Genomic DNA, 21,586 nt, shown 5'->3' on the forward strand with positions numbered 1-21,586 from the left:
AACAATGGACGACGTTATAATACTAGAAGCAACAACTACAGGGTCAATGATCAAAGGAGGAGAGATGAGCAAAGGAATGACCGCAATGGAAGAAATAATAGAAGAAGAAAAGATGCTACAAGTAACCATGAAGAAGATCGTCGTCCACAAAAGAAGTCAAAATTCTCCAAGTATGAAAGTAATGTTGCGAATCAATCTGAATATATTCTTATTTCCGCTCTTACTATTTCATCTCCTCTAAATTCATGGGATAGTTGGTTGGTTGATAGTGGGGCCACTCATCACTTCTCTAGTTACAAAGAAGTTGATAGAGAGGGAAGTCAAATTTGAAAATCATTCTTGGAGACAACTCCACTCATCCCGTTAAAGGTTTTGGATCTGTCAAATTTCATTTAAATTTTGGGGAATCTATTGTACTACATGATGGAATGTATGTGCCTGGGTTAAAGAAAAATTTGGTATTAATATTCACTTTGGAAGACAAAGGGATGAGAGTTGCTTTCATCAAAGGAAAGGTTCTTACTTGGCCTGTTGGATCACTTATTAAAGATGCATTCACTTTGGGAACAAGATATGAAGGACTCTATAGAGTCACTGGAAGGCCACTATTGGCATGGTTCATAATACAAATCATCTAAGCAAATTATGGCTCTGAAGGTTGGCTTATCTTCATTATGATTCTCTTTCGAAATTGGAGAACTTGGTCTTAGGGATTCCAAAGGTTCAAGCTCAACATGATGGAGTATGTCCAGGATGTGCTAGTGGAAAAATGACAAGGGGACCATTCCCCTCTAGTGAAAACAAGACCACTGACATCCTCCATCTCATTCATTCCAACATATGTGGACTGATGTCCGTGCGCTCTATTAGTGGATTTTTCTACTACATCGCATTCATTGATGACTTTTCAAGAAAGACATGGATATACTATTTGAAGCATAAGGATGAAGCCTTCGAAACATTTAAGGAGTTCAAAGCATTGGTTGAAAATCAAACAGGGAAGAAGATCAAAATATTCAGGTCCGATAATGGTGGAGAATACATGTCAAATGAATTCATTGACTTTTGCAAAAAGGAAGGTGTCAAGAAGGAAACAATTGTGCCATATACTCCCAAACAAAATGGTCTAGCTGAAAGGAAGAATAGGTCTATAGTAGAAGCCACTCGAGTGATGCTTCATGATCAAAAGTTGCCTAAATTTCTTTGGGTCGAAGCTTCACATGTTGTCGTATATGTTCAAAACAGGGTGTCTCATCAAGCTTTGGAAAACAAGACTCTCGAAGAAGTATTTACGAGTGTGAAGCCCGACATTAGTCATCTCCACATATTTGGATGTCCCATATATTTCCATGTGCCAAAGGACAAAAGGAAAAAATTGGAAGCTACAGGAAGAAAAGGTATGTTTGTTGGGTATTGTGAAAATTCTAAAGCATTTAGAATATATATTCCTGGTCAAAGGAAGGTCGAAATTAGCAGGGATGTTACATTTGATGAAGATGCCGCTCTTGGAAAAGCAAGAGACCTTCCTCCGCCTCCTCCCGAGAAGAATGGTGATATGGATATCTTGGATGGCCCGTCCGTGCCTTAATACTAGACTGATATTGTTGATGATCCCATGGAGCCCATGGATCCCTTAGATTCTCCTCCTACTAGGAAGAGACCACTTTGGCTCCATGACACTCTTCAGGACGTTGATAGTCATGTGCCTGTCTGAAGATCGTTTAGAGAAAGGAAGAAGCCATGCAGGTACTAGGAATATGTTGCAGCCATGAGCACTATGATTCAAGCCGAACCTTCCACATTCAAAGAACAAGTTTGGAAAGATGCTATGGCTGAGGAATATGAATCTATTATGAAGAATGATGTATGGGATGTTATGCCGAGACCGAAGGGGAAATGAGTGGTAACTTCGAAGTGGATATTCAAGATCAAGCATGGAATTGATGGAAGCATTGAAAATTGCAAGGCAAGTTTCGTGGCTCGAGGATTCTCCTAGAAAGAGGGGGAAGATTATGATGATATATTTTCACCTATGGCTCGATATACAACCATTTTTTCGATAGTTTCCCTTGCCGAAAGTCAAGGATGGACCCTTCATCAAAATGGATGTAAAGACCACATTCCTCCATGGCATGCTACAAGAAGAAGTATACATTGAACAACCATAGGGATTTGAAGTAGAAGATCGAAAGACACACATTTGTAGATTGAAGAAGGCATTGTATGGTTTGAAGCAAGCCCCAAGAGCATGGTATGCCCGCATAGATAGTTATTTGGTGAAGCTGGGATTCACAAGAAGCAATGTCGATCCCAACCTCTACTTCAAGGTAGTCCAAGGTATGCCGTTGATTTTGGTTTTATATGTTGACGATCTATTCTTGACAAGTAGTGAGCCTCTGATGATCGAGTGTAAGAGGGAGTTATCCTCTGAATTCGAGATGAAGGACCTTGGACTCATGCACTATTTTCTAGGTCTTGAGGTGTGGCAAACGCCCGGTGAGATTTTCCTTTCACAAGGAAAATATGTTGGGAAGATGTTGGAAAGGTTTGGAATGATAGAATGCAAGTTCCTACCCAGACCGATGGAAATGAACTTCAAGAAGCTATGTGGAGAAGCTACAAGACTCGATTTAGCGAATCCATTCGAATATAGACAATTGATTGGGGCTCTGATGTTCCTTGTGAACACCTGTCCAAACATATGTTATGCAGTGAACACGTTAAGTCAATTCATGACTGAGCCTCTCCATGTACTTTGGACTGATGCTAAACACATTTTGAGATATTTGCAGGGGACGATTACACTTGGTTTAAGATACTCTGTCGGAGATGTTCGACTTCATGGATACACTAATGTTGACTAGGCGGGAAATGTTATCGATAGAAAGAGTATGTCAGGATGTTGTTTTAGTCTTGGATCTGCCATGATATCTTGGATGAGCAGGAAGCAAAAATTCGTAGCATTGAGTATTGTCGAGGTAGAGAATATTGCCGCTAGCATGGCTAGTTGCGAAGTAGTTTGGTTGAGGAAGCTCTTTGGAGAGCTATTTGAGTAGGTCCTAAACACTATAGTGATATATTGCGACAACAAGAGTGGGATCTGTTTGGCAGAGAATCCTGTGTTCCATGACAAATCCAAGCACATAGAGATTCGATACCACTTCATTCGTGATATGGTACAGAGAGGAGTTGTTCGATTCCATCACATATTAATAGATGAGCAGATTGTAGAGATTCTTACCAAGGCTTTGCTGAAAGGGAAGTTCTTGGTCTTAAGAGAGCATCTTGGACTGATGGATGTGACCCCTCCTGATAAGGGGCACCACTGATCGAGGACACTGAGCCATACTCTCCCCCCTTGTCTGATATACTAGGGTGAGGAATTGAAAGAGAGGGCTCCTGGGTTTGAGCGAACTCTGGAAAATAGGGTATCACCCCTATCTATTACCCATAGGGTTAGAGTAGTAGTTCACCCTATCTTGGTCTTTGTAGAGTATACCCCATTTGGCATCATACCCACAAGCTAGGCTGGTTGGGATTATCCCTCCCCGTCTGGCGAACGAGTGAGGAGGCTTGGGGGCGTGAGATCCTTAACATTGGTAAGTCGGGTATCTCGCCCAAGCTAGGATTATGATGCAGGTGTTCTACCACATGACTCTTAAGGGTCATTGTTGGGAAGATCAATAGGCAATAGGATGGGTTGAGTAGTAACTCCCCTACATCACCTATTGCTCGATATGGGTTGAGTTGTAGCTCCCCCATGATATTCCGGGTAGTAGCCCAATGAAATATTTCCGGGTAGTAGCCCGATGACATACTTCTGGGTAGTAGCCCGATGACATATTTCCGGGTAGTAGCTCGATGACATATTTCTAGGTAGTAGCTCGCTGATAGATATTTCGGGTTGTAGCCCGTTGATAGAGGGTGGTAGCTTTTGCTCCCCATGATTCTTCTTCTTTAGATTCGAGAATGTTTCAGCAGATAGAGTTGAGCATATTTGTACACATGATGACAGGATGACACATTGATCGATGGACAGGTTTTACAGGTGGAATTCTCCTTAGTTGAGAGGGAGTGTTAAAAATATGCAATTGCAGTCAAATTCCACTTTGGACTACTCATTTGATGGAGATGATGATGGCATTGAGTTCCTCTTTTCGAGAGGACTGACCTAAAGGTCACCTCGTTAGGACAAGAAGAAGTTGGTTTTTGATTTTGTGCACCCACTCATGGATATTGGATCAGGTCGGCTTCACTCTCATGCAAGTCGGCCTCAATATCAAATGGACATTGTTGGACACCCCTAGAAGCCTATAAATACAAGTGACCTAGAAGCTCATTTGGACATCACAACATCAAGCATATTCTTCTCATCTATCTAATTTGGTTCGGCACATTGGTGAAGAAAAAGGTCGAACGTAGGTCCGAAGTCTCAGATCCGAAGCTCACACAAAATTAGGGTTTTTGTTTCGGATGCTGGCATAGAACTGAGAAATTTCGTCCTTGGACATACGCATGCTATGGTCAAGACAACTTCCAGGAAGCTACAGATGCACGCACGCTAACCTGAAGGGAGCGTCTAGGGGTTTGACTACAGTTGACCATCATCTGAAGTTTTCTGGCGCTGTCTGAAGTCTGAATCAAGTTGTCTTTGATATATTCTGCCTTTGTAAACCAGTTTTTGAAGTTGTTGGGTTGTATTGTTGATCATATTGTATTGGGACCATCGTACTCTTTGTTGAACATTTTATGACAATTTAATAAAAGAAGACTTTCAAAAGGTTTTCCCCCTTGTGGGGTTTTTCCCTAGTCTTTGACCAAATCTGGTGTCTCTTATTGATGTGTTGATTGTCTTCTTTTTCATTGCATATATTTTTCTATCTTCAATTAATACTGATGAATGGAAAGACTAATTGTAATTTGAAATATTGCTAATTGAAGTTTGAAATTGGGCTAAAGTAATTGATACAACATAGAACAATTTGAAAATTAATAGGGCCAAAGTTTCCTAGATCATGGGGTCATTTCTTCCACCTGGGTTTGCTGCAACTTCCTTATGCAAGCCCAGGTGCACTTGTTCCTTGCTATATGTGCTCCTTACAGTTCATAAATTAATAAACTGGCTCAGCTTATTTGCCCAGTTTCTTGGTGTTTTGATGGTGCATGCATATTTTTTATTTTATTTGCTATAACCTAGTTCATGTGTCTGTTATTAGCTATAAATTTCAATTTGTAATATTACATGTTTTGGCTCATCATTTTGCATAGCAACAATTTCCTTTTGATTAACTCCAATGGCATTTAGCAATTTTTCCCTTTGAGATGGGATCTTCATAAGTTCAGATGCTTGGATGGGAATCTTTGCGTTATGTATCCATCCTCCCCAGTCAATATTGAGGCGAAAATTATAAGTCCTAGAGGCAATCTGATTCTCTCTTTGTTCCTTATTTTTTCGTTGATAAGTTAATTCTTCATCTTTTGCAATCTCTAAGACTTGTTCTGGAGAAGGTTTCTCACCATACAACTTAGAAATCTTATCCTTTTCATCACTAAAATTATTCACGCTATAAGAATATTGGATTGTTTTAACATCATGACTATTGTCTACAACCTCCATCCAATCCTCCATAGACAAGTGATATTCTTTACCAACAATGTTTATCTAATTGCTTGTCCCCGCCACTCCATTATTCAGGATTCCTTTCACAATAGCGCAAGTAGCATCCCCATAAAAATTATCACAAGGTCTACAATATGGCACAGATTGTTCAACAACATTTGTAAACTCAAGTGGATTTGGCGCCCTTTGTTCGTTAAGAGGGCCCCTTTTCTGCCATGCATTATTATTTCTGTTATTCTGAAACTTATTTCCTTGAGACCTCTCCAACTTAATTATACGATTCTGAAGAGTAGTAATTTGGCTAGAATATTTATTCTCCATGGCACTCAATTCCTTTGCATGATTTGATGTTAACTTTGCTTGATTGAGTTAGATATTCTTAATTATTTGTGTCAATTTTTTAATAGGATCATTATCAGTTTCTTTAATTTCTTTTCCTTTAGATTCACGAGACTTACTTGGACCCCTATCAAAATCTGGAATCTTAGATTTCCCATACGCTTTTCTACATTGCTCCATTTCTTCAGCTAACGTCTGAGCCTCCTTATAATCATTAGGCTTAGCGCATCTCAACTCATGAGAAGTATCAACGTTAAATGCATCGATATAATATTCCAAAAAGGCACTTGTCGATAGGTTTATAATCTTGATGTAAGCTTTTAACAATATCATTGAATTTCTTATTGAATTCCTCCAAAGTCTTATTCTCATTCCTCATAGTGGTGCTAATAGCTCTAAGCAAATGTCTTTCTTCCTTCTTATCTCGATACTTAACTTGAAAGGCATTAATAATGGATTGCAATGAATGAAACGAATTCTCAGGCCTTTTCGTAAACCAATCCAAAGCATCTTCTTCCAAAGAAAGGACAAAGAGCCTCATCTTCACATCTTCATGATTATAATGAGTATTGCCAGCAAATTTACCCAGGAAAGTTTTAAAAGCCTTGAGACGAGCTTTGGCACTAATCGCATTGTTGCCTTGGAAAGAAGGCAACTTGTCAATGCCAATGTCTAGAAGATCATGCAGATTATTGTAATGTTCCTAATGGAAAAGTTACAGTGATAACAAATACATGCAACACAATTCAGCACAAAAATTTTACACCACACATCAAGAAACTAGAAATGCTCCAAACAAAGCCAAAAGAGTCAATTTTATTATATAAATCTGTGGGGGTACAATATGAAATAGAAAGTTTTCACCTGGGCTTGCACAAAGCAAGCTACAAGTCCCAGGTGGATGAACTATCAATGCCCAACTGCTGCAAGCATTCCCCAACAAAAATCTACGCTAGCCCTTGTAATTTTGCACTGCTGGTTGTGTTGAAACCCTTGTTTGACCCCTCAAAACCGCCCAGAAAATTCTGCCAAATTATTTCTAGAATCCTTGTCAAAAACCCAGAAAACCCCAGGAAGGGTTTACTCTAGTTTTGACGGCTCCAAAATTGACCCCAAAACACTGGGGCCCTCCTCCACAAGTAGAAAATGAGAACTATAAAAGACACTAAGTTTGTTGCACCACAAAGGTCTAGAAAATTCCTCACAATACCCTCCAATCCAACTCCAAACAACCCCAACTCCTCAAACCGCTTCACAAGCCACCTCACAAGTTTCCTCAACAAAGCACTGCACAGTCCTTTGACAGAATGATGTACGACCACCTATAGGAATTCGAATCGCTATGGTGTGATGCTCTCTGCCCCTGCAAATCTCCCTCCTTTGCCTGAAAATTGGTCAAAGTGTGTCCCAACAACAATACAACCCCTCACTACATCTCTTCACTCCTCCAATCACTACGTGGCTCCTTGAACTGTGTCCCAAATAACTCAGAATTCATGCTACCTAGTGAGGCAATTTGGGGAGCTCAATTCAGAGTTTCCATTGGGCATATTTGCAAGTTATTTCAGCTGGTACGTTTTCTTCCGTCGCAGAAGTTCAAATTGTTTGTGGGGAGATCAATTACAGAGGAGCATAACACCGAAGGATTTGCAGGTGTGTTTTCCCCTAATTTAGCCAGAGATTTTGTGATGATTAGAAGGGTTGAGTTGAGAGAGTTATTTGGGGTCGAAATTCTACATTTCTGGAAGTGCACAGGGGCTGGAGGAATAGAGGTTGAAGAGAGATAAGGGTCGGAGATTGGAGGTATTCCTCAGGGGAGAATTTAGCTAAAGTTGGGAGAGATTTCTAGTGGTGGATTTGGGATTAATTCAGCAGTATCAGTTTTGTGGGGCGTTTTTTGGCCAAATGGGCAATTTGCGCTTGTTGGGGGTTGATGGATTCAGCCCAAATCCTTTCTGGGGTTTTGTGGGTTTATTGGGAGGAGTCTTTGACTAATTTTACAGAATTTTCTAGGCGATATTCAGGCCTGAAATCCTAATTCTATAACAGGGCGAATTGCTAGTTAGCTGGGGGATTTGCACCATTTTGTGGGTTCAACTTTGGCTTGGAGATAGGCCAAACCCTTTCTGGGTTTTTCTGGTTTTTTGGTGGAGAGCTCAAGATCAATTTGGCATAACTTTCTGAGCACTTTTGGAGGCTCAAACAAAGGTTTCTTCCAACCAACAGTTGCAGAATTTCCAGGGCCAGCGCAAAACAATGAGGAGAAGTCTTTCCTCTGCATCCAGGGAGCATCTTTCTCACCTGGGATTGTTTAGCTTGCTTTGTCAAGCCCAGGTGCACACATTTCATGCATTGTGCTCTCCTCCATATATAATAAAATAGCTAAATTTTGGTGCAGTTTCGATGTAAATTGTGGGTATTTGATTGTTGTTCAAATATTTCGCTGTTGTATGGTAATGTTAAGTTGTTTATCATTGTTATTTCCTTTTTGGAACATTAGAGATGATGTAGCTTATTGCCCATCGGGGTTGGTACATGCAAGGGTTCCTTTCATGATGTATAGGAGCAATATGGTGCTCAAGAACCAAGTGATGGCTATCAAGGGTGAGGTAGAGCTCATGCTAGGCTTTTGCCCACGTGCTAATGTGTATGTCCCAACCATCTTTTGCATTTTGATATTCTTTCTTTTATTTTTCTTGTGGCCAATATATGCTTTTTCCTTTTCTTTTAGCTACATCAACCTCCCAAGGCCAAGTTTCAGGCCCTACCCAAGTATGAGGATGTATGGGTGCCAAATCCTAGAGAAACAATGATCAGTTGAACCTGAGGAATGGAAGTGGAAAGTGGTAAGTATGGAATCAAGATAGATGGAACATGCTATCTCAGTCAGGGCTTCTCAAGTAGTGCCCCTCCTATACCCATTGGGCCATTAAGGGAGGTCCCACTAGACTAGGGTTAAATATTAACCCCCCATTTAAGGTGAGGGAACAAGGTCATGGTCAAAACCTCTCATTCTAGGTCACCCCATAATCCATTCCAAAAGCCAAAATACAAACAAGCATAAGCACCTGATTGCAAAAGTATTTTTTGATCAGAAGCCCACCTTTATCATGTGCTCTTGTAAGATGGGTGAGAAGTCATATGGTTGATGCAGGTGACAGAGATGAATAGTGGCACATCATTGGCTTGTGGTCGTCGTAAGGGTTTGCTCGTTGGTCGGCTAGATGTGAGAGTGGGAGAAAAAATTTCTCCTAATGGCGTCACCCACTTTTGGTGGGTAACAGGTCCCAATGACCTACTTTTGTGGTCATTTGTCATATACTAATACAATTATATTATCTTATCCTATCTCACTTGGTGTCAATGTGTTTGCTAAGGTTGTCGGGAGCACTCCCAAGGGAATTCTTGTGATTCAAGGCTTCAATCCTAGATTTTTGTGGTAAACAACTATTATCACAAGTCTACACCTAGAGGCTTTTATATTGAAGTGTGAACTATAGGGAATTTAGTATTATCACTTGATAAATCCATCTTCATTCAGGTTGGTGCTTTTCCAACTATGAGGAGCATCCCTTAGATGCTTATATGTTTTTCTTTTTTCCATGATAAAATTTTGTAACTTCATAAGCAATTAGCACACAAGGCTTCTCCACAAACATTGATGATTGTCATAAGCCCTCCTCCATCCTTCTCCAACAACCAACAAACACAAATGAGGGGGAAAAGCCCAAAAAAAAAAAAAGAAACCATAGTTTGCGCCATCTTGGGTGATTTTCGTTGTCGTGGTGTGATTTTTCGGAGAAAAAATATCACAAGTTTTTGGACGAACTCATGAGTTTTTGAAAGTTGAAAAAATTGTGATTTTTTTAGGTTGATTTTTCAGTAGCCATATTATCTCGCAAATTTTTGGGACATTGATGAAAAATCGTTGACATTATCAACATTCCTCACCATTTCCCCACAACAAGATTTCCTTCAATTCATGCTCATACTCAAACCAAGATTACATCAAAAAACCTTGTCCTTAACAACTTGGATCTAAGGTGATCAAGGTGTGATACCAACTTAAATTAAGAAAAAGGTATAGAATACACTTCCCACACTAACCAATAAGAGAAGAATGTGCAGGAAACTTTAAACGAAAGGTTGCATACTAAGTTACCGGAAACGTCCCTCCCAACCCCCAGAAATGTCGTTCAACATTTCGAAAATGGAAATGGGTACAAAACAACATTGAAACATTTCCAAACCATTTTGGTTTTTTTTGGAAACTCAGGATCCTTTTTTTGAAATGTTTCAAGCATTTTTAAGGGTTTGAGATCCTTTTATGGAAATCCAATATAGATTCGAGAAAATCGTGATCCGTATCCAAATTTCTGGAAACAGATCCACGCGGAAAAGCCTTGAGAGATTATCATTGTTTGGAGGAGGACGTCTCAAGATCCTTGCATTCTCAAGAAAGAATTTGAAATTTCAGCATCACGACTAATCCCGAACAATAACTAATGGCCCCTGAGACACTACCACCTGAGACATAGGCAAAGGTATAGAACCACAAGAGGCAGGGATTGTTAACCTTGTAGAAGTCAACCTGATAGTTTCAACAATCTTCAGATATACAACTCTTCCTCTTCTTTTTGTTTCTTTGTTCAGTGCTCAACTGTCCTTCAATTTCCATGCCACCTTTTTGGGCATCCATCTTATCATTAGTGCCAACCCAAGAAATATTCCAATCATAGTAGAAAAAGTAGAAGAAGCCAAAGGTATGTTCATTTTATATGGCACAAAAAGTGCTACCGAACTCCCATTATTAAGGGTTTCATGAATAGGTTCAGGCACAACAAAGAGAGAAAATGACGATTCATACTCGGATTTTGTTTGAATTACCTAGGGTAATGATGGAGTGCAAGAAGTCCAATAAGTTTTGCTTCCCATTACACACTTTCGAGGTTGTGGGGCTAAAGAAATATGCCTTGATGGAGTGATTTTAGGAGAATCCAAGTAAAGGTTCCTTGCAACATTGGTTAGTTGAACTCCCTCATGGTCGTTCTCAATTGACATACTCCATACAAGAGATGGTGAATTAAATGGAGATGGTAAACTCATACTGGTTGATGGATTATCGATATACCCAACCCTTCCCATATTAGGAAGAGCTTTCCAATCTACTAACTGAAGAATGACCTTTTGCAGCTGCCAAGTGAACTGACTTCATGCCCATAACTTCTGAATTAGACAAACTCATGGCAGGGTTTACTATCCGCATACCACCTTCAAACATAGTGCTAGCTAAAACTGATGACATAATCAATAGTGATGTTTTGGGAGTGTGCACCTCACAAGCATTACTATATATTTTCCCATGAACTTTCTCTCAAGACCCTTGATGATTATGTATTTTTAAATATAGAATCTAGATTCTAAAAGATGAATGGTAATATGAAAATTTTATTTTTTTCATATATATGTCGTTTCCTTCTTGTATCGTATCGAAACTTTTGAAAATTCGTCGTATCCATTTCAAACTTCATTTTCGTATTTGTTCCTGTACCCGTTTTATTTTATAAGGCACAAAAAGTGCTATTGAACTCCTATCATTAAGGGTTTCATGAATAGGTTCAGGGACAACAAAGGGAGAAAATGACGATTCATACTCAGAATTTGTTTGAGTTACCTAGGGTAATGATGGAGTGCAAGAAGTCCAATAAGCTGTGCTTCCCATTACAGACTTTCGAGGCTATGGGGTTAGAGAAATATGCCTTGATGGAGTGATTTGAGGAGAATCCAGGTAAAGGTTCCTTGCAACATTGGTTAGTTGAACTCCCTCATTGGAGTTCTCCATTGACATACTCCATACAGGAGATGGTCAACTAAATGGAGATGGTAAACTCATAATGGCTGATGGATTGTCGATATACCCAACCCTTCCCATATTAGGAGAGATTTCCAATCTACTAACTGAAGAATGACCTTTTGCAGCTGCCAAGTGAACTGACCTCGTGCCCATAACTACTGAATCAGACAAACTCATGTCAGGACTTACAATCCTCATGCCACCTTCAAACATAGTGCTAGCTAAAACTCATGACATAATCAATAGTGCAGTTTTAGGAGTGTGCAACTCACAAGAATTACTATATATTTTCCCATGAACTTCCTCTCAAGACCCTTGATGATTATGTATTTTTAAATATAGAATCTAGATTCTAAAAGATGAATGGTAATATGAAAATTTTATTTTTTCATATATAAATATTGTTTCCTTGCCGTATTGTATCCGGAACTTTTGAAAATTTTTCGTATCCATTTCAAACCCCATTTCCATATTCGTTCCCGTATCCATTTTAGTGCAACTTAGGTTGCATATGATAAGCAAAAAACAAATTAAAAAATAGAAAACCATTACTGTAATATTTCTAACAGAAATATTAAGTGAATAACAAAAACATGCACTATTACAACAACTAGGAAATGTATGAGTATGAACTCCTTCTTACCAAAACTCTGAGCCATTTTATTTATTTTTGAGCAAATAGAGTACAAATGAGTATGAAAGAGGAACCTGGGCTTGCTACAACAAGCAAATCCAAACCCAGGTGATGATCAAGCTGCCCAAATGTCAGATGAGCTCCCCACCATGATTTTGTGCTAGCCTAGAAAATTATTGCCATTGTGGTTGTAGGTGAACTAAGATTTTGGCCCTCAAATCTATTCCAAAAATTCTACAAAATTAAATTTAGGCTCTGCACACCAGCTCCAACGAAACCCAGGAATATCTCACAGACCCAAGTGGTGGAAATGGTCCTAAGGTAAATTGTGCCCTCCTCCAATAATTTAAATTTTATGTTGCTCACTGTTGAATGGAACTAGGAATTCTGCCCTCAAAAGTGCTCAGAAAAATTTGTAAAACCAATCTTAGCCTCCTCTCACCAAACCCACAAAAACCCAAAAAGGGTTTGGGCTAAATCCACCGACCCCTAGTGACACCCAACAAGTGTAAATTGCTCAATTTGGCCAGAAAACGCCCTACAGTTTAGATACTGCTGAATTTGGCCCAAATCTCCCTCCAAGAAATCCTCCCTAACTCCTGCAAATTTCTCCCCTCAATCACCAAGCATAGATCCTAGTTCGAATGCTCCCCAAATTTTGAATCTCTGCAAGTGCACAGAAGCTGCCAGTAAACCCCTACGCAGGCCTTATAATAGATAAATTCGGTCCTCCAAAATGCAGCACTCTCGGCCCTGCAAATCCCCAAGTTAAACCTTGTCCTCCTTATGGATAATTCTCTACAAATTCTCTTGCCAAAACTCCATTGTCTGCTAGCTTCTCTCAGTGCCTTCGAATTCCCTTTTGTGCCCTAAGAGAAGCACACTTTAGCTGGAAATAGTATGCAATGTAGCTCCTATAGAAGCCCTGAGATGGGGTCCTTCTTACTCCCCTAGGGTGACACTCAAAGTTCACTGAAGGTAGAGGTGGAATTCCGTTTGGAATTCTTGGTTCTAAACAACACTTTTCTTCTTGTGCTAAACAACTCCAAGAGAAGATGAAAGGTGAAATGTAATAGTCAAAAGATGATTAGAAAATGAGTCCATCCTCCTTTTACAATTTATCCCCATGCTTCTAGACTCTTTTTTTAACTATTATTTTATTGGTGGGGGCCATTTTCCACTAATTGACTTTTGCCTCCATTTTAATAAAATAATAATTTACTGCCAATCTCCAATAAAATAATACTTTCCACCTTTCTCCAAAATAATATTTTCCTCCTTTACTTAATATCACCAAAATTAGGCAAAATTCTCATGCTCACAAAATCGGGGATATTACAGTGCTCCTCGCCAAAAATTTCTTTTCCTCAAGCAATGCTGAAACAAGCGCCCCCTCTGCTTGCTAATCACCACTATCATCAGTAGTAATACCAAGGTCCCAAATGTGCCATTGATTCACCCCTGATCTCTGCATTGTCTAATCAGGAAGGAATCTCTCAATACTAGGATCCCAAGGCATTCTGATCAATGTGAAGCACCCCTTGCTCCACTCACCGTCCAACCAGGTATAAGCTCCAGAAGCCCTCTGCATACTATCAATAAGTAGAGCATCATGATAATGTAGGACTCTGTCCAACTCTCCATGAAGCTGCCCTACCAAGTAGTCCACCTCATGCACACCAAGAGTAAACTCCTGAAGATACAACCCAATCCCTGTGGGGACGAAGTCTCTCCCACATGAGCTCCTCCTGATATCCTCCTGCTGACCAACCTACCATGTTGATGAAGTCCCCCATGCCATCAACGAGTCACTGAAGCCCAATGGAAAATTTGAGTGATCTCCCCCTATAGCAGCCAGCTCATCCCTAAAGGTCATTGAGCTGTCTAGTACTGCGATGCTCGGGTCCCATGCTCATCTCAGAAAAGCACCACCATGTTGTCGTTGTGCCACTCTAACTTGAATAGGTTGCCCATCCTGTGCACATTGTAGCCTCCTCCCCTGAAACCTAGAGGCGAAGTATCAATGAAGGCCAAGCTCATCCTGCCTAGATGTCTCTATGATGTCAATATCTACCCACCCATCACTAGTCTTGAACCTGAGCTACAACTGAAGAAGCCTGCCTCGCCAAACAATAAAGGTCTCAGTGATCCTCCATGTGTCAACCCCAAAGTGAGCTAGATCACCCTCTGCTATGGTCCTTCTCCTCACGAGATGGAGTGGCCTGTCAACCAACTGAATCCTTGGATCCCCTAGCCAGACATGCTGCGACATAGCTCTAACAATTGTTGGAATTTGTATGTTCCTCGTCCCTTGTCCCTGCCCGCAACTAACATATAGACCCCATATATCATGAACTAATCTGATGCATGCTAAACTGCCCTATGCCTGCCACTGTGTAGTACCGATGACTGCTGGAAGCCACATGTGCCAAATAACTACCCCCTGAAGGCAGCCAATAGATGGGTCTCTGATACTCGCAATCGACTCAATTTATGCGAACCTGTCCTGCTCCTACCAACCATCACCACTGGGTCTTCCATCCACCTTGTCGATAATGTGCCAATACAATGTCTGGAGGCAAAACACACACTGGAAAGTTGCCTCTGTGGTACACGGTATCCTCTACTCACGCATGGTCCTGACATGCCCTATGGAAAGAGTGACACATGTCTCCCTCGTGACTAGCTCCCCAGGCATAGGCTCACTGATGAACGATATGCCACCCTTGCAGATGATCACCTCATCCCCCAACCTGTGGTTGTCAACTCGTGCACCGACCCAATGCCACCGCTGAGAAGTCTCTCCGCTAATGCGTGGAGTGTCATCCCAATATCTCAGGTGAGCTCCCTGTCCCCCATTGCTCGCGCCTAGAGTGTCAAAAGACAACAGCCAAATCGTCTATGCCTGTAAGTGATGTATAAGAGGGACAGGCGTGTGAGTCCCCATGGATACTTTGGAGTATCGCTCATTTGTGTCCCTGTCGATCCTGGGTGAACTACACCCAAAAGAATGCCCGATGTCTCCATCCATAAGTCTCCTTGGAGGCAACCCTCCAAGACCTCGTTGTGCAACACCATATGCCCCTGCATCCCACTGAGTATCCGTGTACTCCTCGACCTGGCACTGTACCCTGCGGCCTATCCCTATACACCACTGGATACCCAGTGCTACTACTGTACCATCTTGTCCCGTCTTGTATCCTCCCTATGTCACTGTACCTGGCACTCCCCACATGTACTCAATGCGATGTGAGTCACTCAATGCAAACCAACATGCTACATCAAACAACCACGAATCTCCATGCTCCTCTGCAGGCCAGTGCTCATCACTGCATACCTCTATACAACACTGGATGCTAGGGTCTAAAATTGGGTCTGTATGCATCAAGTCACATCCCTCTGCATAACACTGGACTTTGCGGCATATCTCTGTGCACCCCTGGATACCACTGTCTATTGGCGTACCACCCTGTATCATATGCTATCCCACATGCACCAATGCATCCACCACTTTGCTAGTAAGCCCTCCACGATGTGGGCTACATCTCTCCATCTGCCCTGAGAGACCTAAGCAGCCCGACTCCTCACATGCCAATGGGAATTACACTACTATGCCTGTCCTCAGTAGTTCTAGTGTCCAATATACCAATGAGAGAGCACCATCTCCATGTAATGCCCTATTTGGTGGCCTACCGATGCCACCTCCTCCTACCATCTCATTCCAGAGTAGGATAATCACCTTGTGACTCCACGCATAGTCAATATGCCAAGACAACTCATGAAATTTGTCTGCGCCCCTGTCAAACCACCATCTCACTAGTATTGTCTGAGGCTTTGATGGAGATCTGAAAATGTGTGTGTGCCCAAACGTCGAATCCATTATGTAACTACTACCATCACCTACAGACTCTATGATCTGATGGGAAATTCCACTTGGATCCCAACAATAGTCTGGCCCTCGAGTCACTCTGGTAATCCATGGCCTCTGCTAAAATGTGGCCATGGATGTATCAAACTTCCTAGCCTTCTCCATCGAGTACCAACTCAGTACCTCTCGCCATCCAATCCCAAAGGAGGGATCGAATGTGCAATTCCCTGTGGAAGGAACAAGCCCTCCAAGTTGATGCGGTGTCATATTCAGCGCATGTCGCTCGGTCTTGCTAACCTAACCATCCCCTCGGGTATGTCTAGATAATTCTGCCTCCCTCATTCCGATGCGTAAGGGTGGGCTAATAATGTTGTAGATCCCGTTAGTCTGCCTCTGAAATGAACTGTGTTGAAATCCCAACGTGTGGTCTCTATTCTGCCCCTCACCAATGGCTAGCCCAAATGATGGTTGCACATCCTCCTCCATCATGGACTCAACATGAGCCTCCAAATCATGGAAAATTTTAGGGGCTAATATTCGCAGGTGGGCTAGTTTTCCATGCTTTTTCCAAAAAAAATATTTGTCAATTTCCATTTTTTTCTAAAAATGGTTCGCCCAAATTTTACAATATAAAATTATTTTACCTTTAAAATCGCAACATTATATGGAGACTATATAAAATCATTATAAATTGAATACTTTTACAAATATATCAATAAACATTTTATAGTTTGCATATTAGGGACTACTAATATTCGGTAATGTTTTTAAACTTCAAGATAATTTTCCATCCTTAAAATTTTCCCTACTCCAAATGCTCCTCCATAGACAACCCGACATGCAAGACATACTTTCCAGTCAGTTGCAAGTGATTGTCGTCCGATAACGCTGGCATAGATCTAGATGCCTCCGTACCTATTGGCTCCTCATCGACAATGGATATGTCTCTCGGCACCTTATCAACCTGTGGTGCACGGCGATCACCTGAGTACTCGGTCACAACCCCGGATACCTCATCAATGGATACCTCGACAACGGATGGCATCTCATCAACGGGTGTATGCTCAACTGTCTCCTTGCCAACCATGGCCCTTTCAACTACTCCTTCATCTTCTGCCTTAATCCTCCTCATCATCCCTGCATAATTCCATTGAATTCCCACTGATTTATCCATGTCTCTTAGTTCACAGAACTCCTAAAAAGAGAGGGAGGCCTAAATGCCATGTCCAAATGATTGGTATGCCCTCCAGTTTGCTACCAATAGCTCCACATCAGTGGCAATCATGTCTTGCCATCTTGATGCATTATCCATAATTTTGGGGATAGTGGATTTGTTGTATAATTGAGAATGGTCCTGACTCTTGATTTCCAATTGTGGTATGAATCAGCTGCTTCCCCACATCAATCATCATTTGTTGCATCTTAATCACCTCATTCAAGGTTATTGCCATGTTGTTTGATTTTAACCTTTCTTTGGATCCCATGATTTCTTAATTTTTTTTTCTATTCTAGTCTTGTCATAGAATGAAGGGTTTCCCATAGGTTGAGCCAAGATTGTAGCTCTGATACCACTGTAATATTCCTAACGTAAATATTAAGTGAATAACAGAAACATGCACTATGACAACAACTAGGAAATTCAACACATATGCAAGAAATCACAACATGAGGAAATGCACCAAAACTCTGAGCCATTTTAGTTATTTCCGAGCAAATAGAGTACAAATGAGTATGAAATAGGAACCTTGGCTTGCTACAACAAGCAAATCCAAAACCAGGTGACGATCAAGCTACCCAAATGTCAGATGAGTTCCCCACCATGATTCAGCGCTAGCCCAGAAAATTATTGCCACTACTGTTGTAAGTGAACTGAGATTTGGCCCTCAAATCTACTCCAAAACTTCTACAAAATTAAATGTAGGCTCTCCACATCAGCTCCAACAAAATCCAGGAATATCTCACAAACCTAAGTGGTGGAAATGGTCCTGGGATAAATTGTGCCCTCCAATATTTTAAATTGTATGTTGCTAACTGTTGAATGGAACTAGGAATTCTGCCCTCAAAAGTGCTCAGAAAAAATTTGTAAAACTAATCCTAGCCTCCTCTCACCAAACACACAAAAACCCAAAAAGGGTTTGGGCTGAATCCACAAGACTCCCAGTGACACCCAACAAGTGTAAATTGCTCAATTTGGCTAGAAAACGCCCTACAGTTTAGATACTGTTGCATTTGGCCCAAGTCCCCCTCCAAGAAATCCTCCCTAACTCCTACAAATTTCTCCCCTCAATCACCAAGCAAATCCCAGCTCGAATGCTTCCCAAATTCTGAATCTCTGCAAGTGCACAGAAGCTCTCAGTAAACCCATGCGCAGGCTCTGGAATAGATAAATTCGGTCCTCCAAAATGCAGTGCTCTTGGACCTGCAAATCCCCAAAGAAAAACTCGCCCTCCTTATGGATAATTCTTCAGTCAAAACTCCATTGTCTGCTAGCTTCTCTCAGCGCCTTTGAATTTCCTTTTGCGCCCTAAGAGAAGCGCGCTCCAGCTGGAAATAGTATGCAGTGTAGATCCCAGAGAAGCTCTAAAATGGACTCCTTCTTACTCCCCTAGGGTGACACTCAAAGTTCACCGAAGGTAGAGGTGGAATTCCACTTGGAATCCTTGGTGCTAAACAACACTTTTCTTGTGCTAAACAACCCCAAGAGAAGATGAAAAGTGAAATGTAATAGTCAAAATATGATTAGCAAATGAGTCCATCCTCCTTTTATAATCTATCCCCATGCTTCTAAACTATTTCTTTTAATTATTATTTTATTGGTGGCGGGCATTTTCCACAAAGTGACTTTTCACTCCATTTTAATAAAATAATAATTTACCGCCAATCTCCAATAAAATAATACTTGCCACCTTTCTCCGAAATAATATTTGCTCCCTTTACTTAATATCACCAAAATTAAACAAAATTCTCATGCCCACAGAATTAGGGATATTACAATTACACTATAATTTTATGGGGAAAACCTGTTTTGAATAAAACCCAACTCCAATTCAATGTGTTATTCAACAGCTAACATATAGTTACAATACATCATGGAGTTCATACTCTCAACAGGTATATTCAGCAGCATAAAGGTTCTAGAGAAATCTCGGCAGCGTAACAATCATTTGAAACACTTGCCCACATTCCTCCAACCCAAGCTCTCAATAAATAGCCATAAGGAAACCATGTATGGTTTTCCAACTCCACATGCTAGAAACCAGCAGCAATTAATTGGCCAACTGTGATTGCTCAGCATTAATTGCCTGCTACTGTTCAACATTCATTACCTGTTATTGGTCAGTGTTTATTACCTGTTATGCTCAGCATTTCTTTCCTACTGCTGCTAAGCATTTATTGAGATAAATTGCTTTGTTACACAAATGAAAGATGTATCACACACCTGTACCAAAAATTCTTGGTTTAATTTCATTGTTTTCCTGCATAATTTAGTGGCATCTGGATGCTTGAGAGATATGTATAAATTTTCACTGGGCCTCGCTCCTATATTAATTTTTAAATCAATGTATCTAGCTTGATGATCCCACCCTAAATATCTCACATGGCACTTGTGTTGAGTGTCTCCATGCTGCCCAATTTTACTGTACAATAATTGTACTAGTTCCTAGTAAATTATAGATATCTCTTTCGTTAGCATTTCCTCTGATTTTTTTCTTTTATATCTGTGTTTACAGATGAGTGGGGCCGCCCTTTTAAATCTTTCTTTGCTTACATCGGATATGTGGGCTGTTTTGATTCGTATCTTTGCATATCATCAGAAGGTGGGCTTTACAGCTTCTTTATTGCCCTCTGCAATTTTTACCTCTTGAACACAGTCAGTGTTACGAGAAGCCAGTAATCATTTTTACTTTGAAAGATGCTCGCCTGAACATTTTAACTGCAGGTTGACTGGTTATACTTTTTAGCGTTCGGAGCTGTTACAGTTGGCATCATTATTTACTCTTCATGGTAATGTTCCTCACTTCTGGCGTTTTTGTATACGAAACGGTTCATGCCATCCAAATTTTAATATTTTCTGAAATTGATCTTGTTGTCACACTGCAGTGGTGAGGAAGATAATATTGGTGATCAGCCAGGGGAAGATAATATTGGTGATCAGCCAAAGGAGGATGCCTTGCTGAGCAATAATCGTAACAAACCTGTTGATGAGGAAGCAAATTTAGGAAATTGTGTAGAAGGACAGCTCATTTTAAGAGAAAAGAATGGTAATGGCCATTCAATTGCCAGTAACACTTTTCAGCATGAAGTCGCTGAGAGTATGATACAATTGAAGAATGTAAGACCAGAAGGACTTGAGTCACGAAAGTAACCAATTTTCTGCTTTGGTAGCATTTAGCAGGGAGTAGCTTTACACAAAAAATCAATGAGTCGAAATGATCAGGGCACCGTCTTCTTCAATAAGATCACAATAACTCGAGTTTATTTTTGCTCCAGAGAAGATTTGTTCTCTGAAGAAGTAAATATTCTTTGTAATGTAAACAGAAATCAGAGTCAGTTCCTTATCAGATGTGTAAATTATAAAATATATTGCCAAGTAGATTATTGCATTTACATAACCCAGAAGTAGATTATTGCATTTATATAACCCAGAATGATAATGATGTGACTTAATCAAGTAAATAATGCTGACATCTTTATTTCAGATAAATATAATGCTTATCATAAAATAATAATAATAATAATATATGTCAATCAAATTTTTCCATGTATATGGATGAGATTTTATATATACACTTAATATAAAATTTGCCATATTAAAAAATATTGAAAGGGATAGATATGGAATTACATAACTTCACATAAATAAAAAGTAGCCTAAATATTATATTAGTTTTTATTATTATTTAATAATTTTGGCATTAAGATGGATTGTTATAATTAATATTATAAAAATCAAACATATAAAGATATTAATTTTTTAAATAAGTCATAATGAATATTAGTTTTTACTATTATTTAATTATTTTAGAATTAAGATGGATTGTTATAATTAATATTATACAAAATCAAACATATAAAGATATTTTAAATAAGTCATAATGAAGTTAAGTCAATTCACTCTATGAATGTGGATAGATTTAAATATTTAATTAACTGTATTAATGTTAAATCTAATATGTAATTAATTATTTTTAAGATAATAATTATTTTAATAATCACATAAATATATTGTTAAATAAAATATTTATTAATTTGATTTAAATTAATTTTGTT

The 21,586-nt window shown here is 39.9% G+C and overlaps 1 protein-coding gene across 1 annotated transcript in view; it reads left to right on the top strand.

Moving 5' to 3' along the window:
- Positions 1-20,909, top strand: part of LOC149154492 (uncharacterized) — a 342,939-nt gene extending 322,030 nt beyond the window's left edge. The window contains exons 9-11 of the mRNA XM_089438702.1: positions 20,047-20,133; positions 20,256-20,320; positions 20,417-20,909. Of these exons, the coding sequence (XP_089294828.1) occupies positions 20,047-20,133; positions 20,256-20,320; positions 20,417-20,681 (417 nt within the window). The 3' untranslated portion in view covers positions 20,682-20,909. The remainder of the gene's footprint in view (positions 1-20,046; positions 20,134-20,255; positions 20,321-20,416) is intronic.
- Positions 20,910-21,586: the final 677 nt, after the last annotated feature.

This window comes from Pinus tabuliformis, chromosome 9 (assembly GCF_031772625.1).
Source record: "Pinus tabuliformis cultivar Carrire ecotype Pingquan chromosome 9, CPIR1, whole genome shotgun sequence".
Lineage (NCBI taxonomy): Eukaryota > Viridiplantae > Streptophyta > Pinopsida > Pinales > Pinaceae > Pinus > Pinus tabuliformis.